The sequence below is a fragment of the Molothrus ater genome, chromosome 14 (genome assembly GCF_012460135.2).
Source record: "Molothrus ater isolate BHLD 08-10-18 breed brown headed cowbird chromosome 14, BPBGC_Mater_1.1, whole genome shotgun sequence".
Taxonomy (NCBI): domain Eukaryota; kingdom Metazoa; phylum Chordata; class Aves; order Passeriformes; family Icteridae; genus Molothrus; species Molothrus ater.
In genome coordinates this window covers 7,129,463-7,139,853 of record NC_050491.2, presented here as the reverse complement: position 1 = coordinate 7,139,853, position 10,391 = coordinate 7,129,463, and the positions used below count along the sequence as shown (strand labels likewise).

At 43.6% G+C, this 10,391-nt stretch overlaps 1 protein-coding gene across 1 annotated transcript; it reads left to right on the top strand.

Moving 5' to 3' along the window:
• The first annotated feature begins 429 nt into the window (after window positions 1-429).
• On the top strand, window positions 430-9,660 carry IDS (iduronate 2-sulfatase). The gene is made up of 9 exons (XM_036402473.1): window positions 430-559; window positions 1,468-1,604; window positions 3,012-3,189; window positions 4,093-4,181; window positions 5,339-5,539; window positions 6,138-6,308; window positions 6,877-7,003; window positions 8,506-8,679; window positions 9,038-9,660. The coding sequence occupies exons 1-9, from the start codon at window positions 445-447 to the stop codon at window positions 9,538-9,540; spliced, it is 1,695 nt and encodes a 564-aa protein (XP_036258366.1). The 5' UTR covers window positions 430-444; the 3' UTR covers window positions 9,541-9,660.
• Window positions 9,661-10,391: the final 731 nt, after the last annotated feature.

Sequence of the window (10,391 nt, the reverse complement as noted above, 5' to 3'; positions counted from 1 at the left end):
CATTAGAGATATATTAGTTTTCTGTAAATGGGGCTTTTTTTTTCAAGTTGTTTTTGGGGTTTTTTATTAGTCTGGTCCCAAAGACGATGGTATTTACCAGTACAATTTACTATTAAACTTTCATTTGTATTCAAAAGTGCACCAGCCCCGCACCGCTCCGGCCGGTCCAGACCGAGCCGAGCCGAGCCGAGCCCCGCACCGCTCCGGCCGGGCCTGGCCCAGCCCCGCACCGCTCCGGCTGGTCCAGACCGAGCCGAGCCGAGCCGAGCCGAGCCGAGCCGAGCCCCGCACCGCTCCGGCCGCGCCGGGCCGCTCGCTCGCGGGGCCGCGGCGCCCTCGTGCGGGGAAGGGGAAGCGCCGCTCCCGGCGGGGCTCAGGCTCCGGCGATGGCTCCAGACACCGCCCCCGGGCCGCCTCTGCCCGGCCCCGCCGCGTCGCTGGGCCATGGCGGCGGCGCGGCTCTGCCTGTGCCTGTTCCTGTGCCTGCTGCGGCTGCCCCGTGATGCCTTCGCGGCCGGCTCGGCGGCGGCGGGGCCCGGAGCTGGGCGTGGGCCCGGGGGTTCGTTCTGGCGGCGGGGCTGGGCTGGGGGGAGCGGGAGCGGCCAGCGGGAGCCCGAGGCTGAGGGGCCCGGTGTGTCCTCAGATGCCTCAGTGTGTCCCTGGGGGCCCGGTGTGTCCCTGGGGCTCAGTGTGTCCCCGGGGCTCGGTGTGTCCCTGGGGACCGGGTGTGTCCCCACGGGCCCGGTGTGTCCCTGGGGCTCAGTGTGTCCCTGGGGGCTCGGTGTGTCCCCACGGGCCCGGTGTGTCCCTGGGGCTCAGTGTGTCCCCGGGGCTCGGTGTGTCCCTGGGGACCGGGTGTGTCCCCACGGGCCCGGTGTGTCCCCGGGGCTCGGTGTGTCCCCACGGGCCCGGTGTGTCCCCAGGGGAGGTTGCGGCTTCACCCGCCGGCGGTGAGCGGGTCCTGCGCACGTCGAGCCCCCAGCACACTCCGCTGCCTTGAGGGGGCGTTTGAAAAAGTGTGTCATCAATTAAAGAAAAATATTTTAATCTGTTGGGAGCAGAATTATACAGGACTACAGTGGTGTTTACCTGTGGTTTAACACCCTTCTCAAAGCTTGCAGGCCGTAGAATTCCGTAGTAGGTAGACCTGTAAGTGCCTCTTTATTTTGCACCACCCTGCTTTAGCCAGCTGCAAGGAGTTGCCGTCTGCAGCATCTGGAGAAAATACCATGGGTGCAAACAATGAAATAGGAAGGGAATAAAAAGCACTATATTTCTGTCTAGGCCAAATAAGAATTTCTGTCTTTGAAGAATTAATCCCGTTGTTTATATTCCCTTACAAATATATTTTTGCTCATTTTATTTAATTTTATTTTTGTCCTCAAATGTGTTTAAGGGTTAAAAACTCATAAATCAGCATAAGGTAACCACTCAGGGTAATTTATTTCTAATTCTGTTTCTTCATAGATGGCATGAATGTCTTGTTTATAATTGTGGATGATCTGCGTCCTGTGTTGGGCTGTTATGGAGATAAGCTTGTGAAATCTCCCAACATTGATCAACTTGCTTCCCAAAGTATGGTGTTCAGCAATGCATATGCCCAGGTGAGATAAATGACTTAAACATGTTTTCTCTATGCAAAATAATTACTGGTTTTATCACAGTAGGTGTTAGGCAGGCCACTGGAAAAAGCATGTATTTATTAACTTGAAGTATTTTCAGTAGAAAATGAATGACTGGGCTGAACTGCAGTGTGTGAACCTATCTTTACTAAGGTGAGAAAAATGAAAACAGGGCATTTAAATTATGGTATTTGTGTAGCCCTTGGAGGAGTAGATTGCCACTCAAGCATTTTCACTGTTTGCAGCCAAGTGCTGCTTAAAAATGCCATTTTACTAAATTTAAATTCTATTTTTTTACTGCTTACAAAAAATTATGTTTTACTTTTTAATCTTTTGAGGGAATCACTTCTATAGATGGCTGTTAAGGAGAGTGATGCTTACCACACAGTTTGTGTGGTAAGCATCACTCTAAAATAGAGGACTGAAAATGTCACTAATTGCTCTTCCTTGAATACTCTGTATAGGATGTCTACATTCCCAAGTTCCTCTCTGTTGAGGAGTTAGAACTTTGGGTCTAATTCCAGCCCAAGGCAGTAACTCTTGGGTTTTGTCAGTCTGAAGCACAATTGGCCAGACCTTTGGACCGTAACCCAGACCTCCTGTGCTTATCCATTCTTTATTCTTAAGGCAGTCCAGATCAACTAGACTTTTGGCTTTTATCAGCACAGTCCACCTGCCACTGCTGCTTAATTCTGTATGATGTGAGGAACCAGATTTCAAAAGCACTGCCTTTATGGAACTTGACTTGCATTTTTAAAAGCTTGCAGTTTGGAATTAATATGCTTAATAAGGATGCTGTTCATTCCAGCCTGAGGTGATGTGAAACTCATTCCCTGTGATTCCCAAGCTTTAGGTGGTTGTTGCACAGCTGTTGATGCCTTGAGAGGCTCCCATGAAACAGAGGCTAGGCAGCGTTGAAGGAATAAAGTAGGTATCTATTAAAAAGACATTCAAAGGATAATACACCTTGGGCAGTACAAGAGCCCAGCTGAGGCTACACCCAAGATGGACAATGGGTCACGAGTTTTCACACTTTTATAAGTTTTGGTCCATTTACATATTGAGGTTAATTGTCCAATTACAGCTTCAGGTTATGAAGTACCATCCTCCCAGATTGCTCTCCTCAATTCACTGTTGTTTATATACTTTTTGGGCCTGGAGCTGCAATGGTGTCCTTGGTTCTCAGGCTGTAAAAGGATTGTTTTGTCTGACTGAACTGTGAAGAGAACTTGCTAACACTTAGATGAAGTTCAGAGTTATATACTAATGCACTACAGAATCTGGAAAATAGGAAAGCTGAAACTTAAGGCATCACTATGCCTGAGTTAGTTCATGCATGTGTTTTGGTTTTTGTTCCAAATGTCTCTCCTTGGCTGCCTTTCTCCCCAGCAAGCCCTGTGTGCTCCCAGCAGAGTTTCATTTCTCACTGGCCGCAGGCCTGACACCACCCGGCTCTACGATTTCTACTCCTACTGGAGAGTCCATGCAGGAAACTATTCCACCATGCCCCAGTATTTCAAGGAAAATGGCTACATGACCCTGTCTGTGGGGAAAGTTTTTCATCCTGGTATGGTTTGAATTGTCATTTGCTTAACATAGAAATGCTTGATGTGTATAGTCTCACAAACTTACATGAGTATTGATGTGTGATTCTCGTCTGTGTTAAGAACCTAAATCATAATCATAAACCAGATTTTACAGTGGTTGTCATTAAATCTTAAGGCATTAGAGATGAATGCATTAGATGACTTTTATCTAATGAATGTTTGCAGATGTTGTCTGGGAATTGTGAGAATAAATGTCTAACATTCTAAAAATACATCTGGAAGTTAGGTGTCTGCTGAAAATGAAATTACTTGTTGGCTTAGTTCTGCCTGTACATGCTTCATGTTTCCTAATAGGCTGTGAGTCTGGATTAGGACATGTAGAATGTATGACTAATGCTTCAAGTTCAGTAGGAAATTAGTTCACTAGTTAAAAAGCAATAACACTACTGAGTTGAAAAATACTGTAATACTGATCCTCTTTTGGCAGTTCCTTATCCTAGAAATAAACTTGTGTGGATAGTTTCAGTATATGTGTTTCAGTTTATAGTCAAGCTAATCAAGGATGTGCATGAAGATTGTTATTAATCCTGGATGTTTTATTAATTTTTTTGTTTTGGTTTGATTTTTGGTTTTTTGGTTGTTTTTTTTTTTTGTTGGTGTTCCCTGAAGTAAGGTTCTTCAACAGGCTTGACTCTCCTGCACTAGTGCAAGGTGTATTTTGGGGAGAAATATCTTTTTGACTTTTATTTCTTGGTTATCTTTTCCTCAGTTGTCAAAGATTCACTTGAAACATTTCTTCATTTAACATATTTAAAAAAAAACAATTGAAGACAAGTTAAACTTGTGTCTGAGCTCTTCCTGGTGAACTATTAGAGTGAATCTGTGAACTATTAGAGAATTTTTAATTTCTTTATCTATTCCAGGAGTTTCATCCAATTACAGTGATGACTATCCCTACAGTTGGTCCATTCCACCCTTTCATCCTTCAGCTGAAAAGCATGAGAATGATAAGGTAAGTGTGATTTGGGGCATTCTAACAGAGAAGCGTGTTCAAGATACAACCAAGTTCTTTGTATCAAGGACAGGGTGTGCCCTCTGGGTTTTGAGGCTGCACCCTTGTGCAGGAAAACAAGTAACCACTTCAATGCTTTGTTTCTGTGCTTTCCAAAAGAAGGCCTAGATTATCAGATGTGTGTTTTGTCAATCAATGTGCCCATCCTGCAGATGTTTTAAGTATTTCTAAATTGGTATTTTATTAAACTTCAGTTACTGAGATATAAGCAAGAATGATTCTTATTTGTATCTAGGTCATGAATTCCTTTATCTGAAAAGTGTGGTTGTCAACTTGCACCTGCAACTGATCTGGCTTTCCTTTAGTTAGTGATAAAACATTGTCAGTAGTCTTGGTAAAGTTAATGTGATAAAGAGCTCAGGACTGAGTGAGCAGGGGCCATAAGTAAAATAATGTTTAAATAACCTGAAACTTTATAATCTGATCCAGTTTTCTAGAATGCTTGTTACTCTTAAATGTGACACAAAAGAGTCTGGTTTATCTTTATGCAAACATTGCAATAGCATTGTGTGTTGGAGTCTGCACACTGCCCAGCAGGAGCTGCAGTCATGGGGGTACAGCCAGCCTTGGCAGTGCTTTGGTCTTGGGTTTACTGCTGGAAGAAGACTGGTTTTAACAACAGCAGCATTTGCATCCATCACATAAAGAGAAGTAGGTTCATTTAGCAACCCTCCCAAAAACCCTGCTGAGGCCACCTTTCCCTGGCCACTGTTTAGTCTGATTAATCTCTCTTTGCTGATTACACATCAGCCACTGCTGCCATTTGCTCAGAAACTAAGTCAGTAGCTTCCAGACAGCTTTCTCTGAACTCTTGGGATCAGAAGGAACTAAAATGTATGTGTATACAGGAGAACCAAATTCTGCTGCATCTCCATTAGATCAGAGATTCTATTAATCATAGAAGCTGTGGGCTTTTGCCCCATGTGACTACATTTAATCTTCTACCCAGCTTTAGAGAGGATTTTGGCATTTTCATAGGCATGGAAGTTGCATTCTTTTGTTGGTAGAAACAAATTGGTTTTGAAGTTACAGAACAGAGGATTTTGTCTTTGTGTTTACCAGATGTTACTGAACTATTTTTTTTTTCTTTTATGAAGACTTGTAGGGGAAAAGATGGAAAACTTCACGCAAACTTGGTGTGCCCAGTGAATGTGACAGAAATGCCTGGGGGGACTCTGCCTGATATTCAGAGCACTGAGGAGGCCATACACTTACTGAATGTCATGAAAACCACCAGGCAAAAGTTCTTCCTGGCTGTTGGTTACCACAAGCCACACATCCCACTGAGGTACCCACAGGTGAGGAGACTGGAACCTGCAGGAATGGGAACTTAGACAAATGTTGCTTTTGTTTTTAAAAGCTCTTCCCACAAATGCTTTATTGCTGTTTCCTGAAAGCAAATTGGAAACCAGCCTTGATTTAGTGTAACTTCAGGAGTCACCTGTGATGTATTTCAGAACATTTAATGGGAATGAATTGTGACTCCCCAGCCAAAAGCCAGGCTTCTGCCACCATGATGGTGACTGCTATTGCATGGAGAGGGGCTTCAGCTTGATGGAGTATGACATAATGAGGCCTTACTAGATCTTGTATTTCATTCTCTGTTTGACTTGGTGGCAAAACTACCGATTTCAAAGTGGTATTGGATCTTTTATTGCAGTTCTGTTTTGAGATACAGGAAGCTGGATTTAGGTATTTACCAACTCAGTATTTTTCAGGAATTGGCTGGGGATATCTAGTATTGCTGTGTTTCACACTCTGGCAGAAGGGGAGTGAAGCCTTGTAAACTGTAATGTTAAAGGGTCCTGAAAGGGAAAGTAGTTGCTGTTTAAACACAAAATTCACAGTATATGTTGGAGGTGAGGACAGTCATTTTATGTGTTTCGTCTTGTAAAGGAATTTCTCAAGTTGTACCCCTTGGAAAATATCACATTGGCCCCAGATCCCTGGGTGCCTAAGAAGCTGCCTTCTGTGGCATACAACCCCTGGATGGATATCAGACAGAGGGAAGATGTGGAAGCATTAAATGTTAGTTTCCCTTATGGACCACTTCCAGATGATTTCCAGGTAAGCTGTCAATGCAGTGCTCGGAAGTCAAACTCGTTCAAATGCAAGGGAGGAGTCACCTGCTCTTGGATGCTCCCAGTTATTCAGCAGCTGACCATTTGCAGTTATGAATTCCTGCCTTGTATACTGTCACCTCTAACTCTGTAGGCAAACCCTCACTGTCACTGCAAGTTGCATGTGAGGGAATGTATGTAGCAGCTACTAATGCTGTGTTTGTGTTCCTTATCTGAGTCTGTTTATCTGTTTCAAGCCAGCATACAGTGTATCTTCTTTTGCAAGATTTTCCATTACTCTCCAGTCCTTATGCCAAAATTAGATGCACTGGCTAGACCAAGAGATGCAGAATGGATTGGTTTGCAGTGTTTTGCTTGAAAGCACTTCTGGGAGGTGGAATTTTCTAGCTGCCCCCTCCCAGTTTACCTCTTATGAGACATTAATTGGGCTACAGACAATTAAAATTAAAGCTTTGCAAGTAGAGTCCTTTAGTTCTTTTCCACAGCCATCCCCTGGTTCTGCTGTATGTGTCAGGGGAAAAACTTTTTTTCTCTTCTGTTTTCTTGACCTGCAGCGGCGGATTCGTCAGAGTTACTATGCAGCAGTTTCCTACCTGGATGTGCAAGTTGGCCTGCTTCTGAGTGCTTTGGATGATGCAGGACTCTCAAATAACACAATAGTAGTTTTTACTGCTGATCATGGTAAGCATTTAAATCTTTCTCCATCTTACTGTTAAGAACTTCATTGTGCAGCTCAGTGCTGGCTTATTAATCCAGTGTGTGTTTCTATAGTGTCAAGCAGAGCTGTCATACCTTGTCCCTCTGGCTTGTCTGAGCCAGATTGAGGAGACTGGCTCTGGCTTCTGTGGCTGCACAGTTCTGTCCCCACAGGCACTTCTAATCAGGTTGAGGATTTGCTGGTGAGGGATGAGGCTGCCTGCCAGGACACAGGGCTGAGCTTGCTGTATTCCCACCCCCTACCCAAGGAGTGACTCTTGCTGGGAACTGTGCTCTAAGAGTTCAGCCACCACTCCTCCCCCCTTAGCATTTGTAGAAAGCCATCTGGTACAGTGGGTGACAGGCTTTCTCATTAACTGCTCAAGTGTGTTTTCTTTCACTTGTCATTGCTGCTTGCAGAACATCTAAACTGATAGGGATATGGTTCCCTCTCATAACTGAGATCCTGCACACTCTGGAGCCTTGTGGTAAAAAACTTAATTTAAGCTGTGGGACAAATCTCTCAAGCATTTAATGCTTGTTTCAATACTCTAATATTCATTAAAATAACCCTGTCATGATCCATTTGCTTGTAGGATGGCTTAGCTGATTTAAACCAGTTAGGATGTGAATTAACTACATCAATTTAAAGTCACATATATAGTTAAATTGGGTTGACTTCTGTGAGCATGTGTGTATAAAAAGCTCTTACAAGTTGCAGAGCAATGGGATTAATACTTTTGGTACTAAAGTGACTCTAGATGTTCCTTCTGACTTGTTTGTAAACTGAATTTTTCTTTTCCTTGCTTTGGATAACTGTAAACAGTTGGTGTTTCCAGTACCATGGCTGGCAAAGTGATCAAGAAAAAACATGTGTTAACATAGCTGTCACAGAATTCCTTTGTCTTCCCCCAAAGTGAAGTTGGCAGTGTATCTGCCTGGAAGGAAGTCATGTTGGCATCTCTTTCAAGAGGAAGAGGAGAGCTGAAAAGTTTTGTCTCTATTGCTTCCTCAGGGGTAGCATCCTGATATATGGCAGTCTGGCATAGAGAGCAGCCTTGGCTCCAAGGGATGTTCAGCTACAGTGTTAACAGGAGCATTGGAGAGCTGGCAGCTGCCCAAAACTTAAATGAATGTGTTGTGGAATTGATCTGGAGACTCTTGCAGGCACTGTGACACACCCCAATTCCTCTTTTCTGCTGTTTTAGTGCTGATTTCCTAATTCTAATCTTGAGAATCTAGAAATAAGGAAGGTGTAATATTTTTTTTATGAAAGAGTATCAAGTTGCAAGATTTAGGTGGCTGTTGAAATAGTTTTCACATTAGAGAAAAGCCTTCTTACATCTAAATACAGATTATTTACCTTTTCATATAACCTTTGTAGCAGACTAGTGGCCTCAACAGTCAGAGTCAATTTACAATGAAGAAGAAATCACTACTAGGTTACAAACCAATGTCTGCTCTGAATTGTGTTCTTTGTCACCTAGGGTGGTCCCTGGGAGAGCATGGTGAATGGGCAAAGTACAGCAATTTTGATGTTGCTACCCGAGTGCCACTGATGTTTTATGTCCCAGGAATGACAACTTCCCCTATCAGTCAAGGAGCAAGAGTCTTCCCCTACCTCGACCCTTTTAGCCATATTGGAGGCTCAGTACCTCAAGGTAAATTTCCAGTGCTTATTTTTTGTTTGCATTGGGTAGATAGAGGTGGTTATATGTCTCCAGGCACCTTGAGAATTTACTTTGTCTTTCTGAAGAGCACTTTTTCAAACTAATGGATATGATTATCTCTAAAACTAATGGAGAAACATAAATGCAGAAGTTTTCTTGTTAAAAGTACATCAAAAGTGCATGGACTGGCATCTTCACAGCTAACTGCCTCTCCTGAATTGCCTTGATTTCGGTACTCCCAAAAATCCTGTACAGAGCACTTTGAATAAAATACCAGCTGAATTATTAGAAAAAGTTGTTGTCCAACTACCCTGTTCCATAACTTATATTTTGATATTATTTCTTCTAGGGCAAAGTAAAAAAGTGGTGGAGCTGGTGTCTCTGTTTCCAACACTTGCAGAGCTCGCTGGCCTGCAGGTCCCTCCTGCATGCCCAAAGATGTCATTTGGTGTTGTGCTGTGCACGGAGGGGAGAAGCATTGCCCACTATTTTAATATCTCTGAAGGAAAGGTGGAGCAAGGCAAGGAAGGGTGTGATGGCACTGAGAGGTGTTTTAATGAAGAACCTGTTGCTCTCAGCCAGTATCCCCGGCCTGCAGACACTCCCCAGTGGAATTCTGACAAGCCAAGGCTGAAGGACATCAGGATCATGGGTTATTCCATGCGTGCCATTGACTTCAGGTACACTCTGTGGGTTCAGTTTGATCCCAGCAACTTCAGTGCTAACTTCAAGAATGTTCATGCAGGAGAGTTGTACATGATGGACAATGACCCAAACCAGGATTATAACATCTATAACAATACTTCACATGGTTGGTTGTTCAAAAAAATTACTGACTTTCTAAAGCACTAGGGTTCAGAAACTTCTTTGTGCCTGTTCTTGCAACTGAATTAATGCTTCCTTCTTTTGTACAGAACCTTTCTGTTGTACAGAAAACATTTGGATTGAATAAAAATCCTGCTTGTATCAAAACATTTTGCCTTTGTCTTGTTACGGCCCTTACTGCACTGAAGGAGTCAGAGGGGATTTCTGTAGCTGTTTTCAAACGCAAGCTTGTAACACTTCTGAAAAGGCCACACAGAGCATCAGGCTCATACTGTGAAAACATCTCAGTGGTCTTCTGTAGCAAGTGAAGAATTAAATTTCATTATCTGTGCTGAAGCTGTTGGTGTGAAAGGTGGAAGACCAGAAACTTACATGTTTGAGTGGCTACGTGGAGAATGTGAGTCATGACACAAGTCCTGTCCCCTTTACCCAGGAGCCTTGGGGCTGGAGTGGTCGAGCAGACAGCTGGTAGTGGGAAGGGCTGAGGTGTTTGCTCTCATTAGCCTTACCTCTTAATATTGCCCAAAGAGAAGCTTCATGTGTTCTATCCAAAATTTAATTATTTTAAATAAAAGCTTTAATTTGGAATTCATGCTTCTTACGATACAGCAGGAGAATCTGAGTTTTTATTTAGGCAATGTGTGGGAAATGAGTGTTCTCATCACTGGAACACTAAATAATACTGGGGGGTTAAGGTAACACCAACATGCTCTTCTGTGGATTTTCCTGAGGACTGGTCTAATGAGTCTCCACAGGTGAGAGGAGATGGAAACCTTCAGCTTTTGGAGCTGGCTCTTTGCAGAACTGCTCAGTGCACTTGAGGTTGTCACATCCAGTGACAGACCTGGATGTTTGCCTTCCTAGGTGTTAATGGGCTT

Coding starts and splice junctions, on each gene's coding strand:
- IDS (XM_036402473.1), top strand. CDS start 445: ATGGCGGCGGCGCGGCTCTGCCTGTGCCTGTTCCTGTGCCTGCTGCGG. Junction 4,182..5,338: donor AAAAGCATGAGAATGATAAG/GTAAGTGTGATT, acceptor TCTTTTATGAAG/ACTTGTAGGGGAAAAGATGG. Junction 8,680..9,037: donor TGGAGGCTCAGTACCTCAAG/GTAAATTTCCAG, acceptor TATTTCTTCTAG/GGCAAAGTAAAAAAGTGGTG.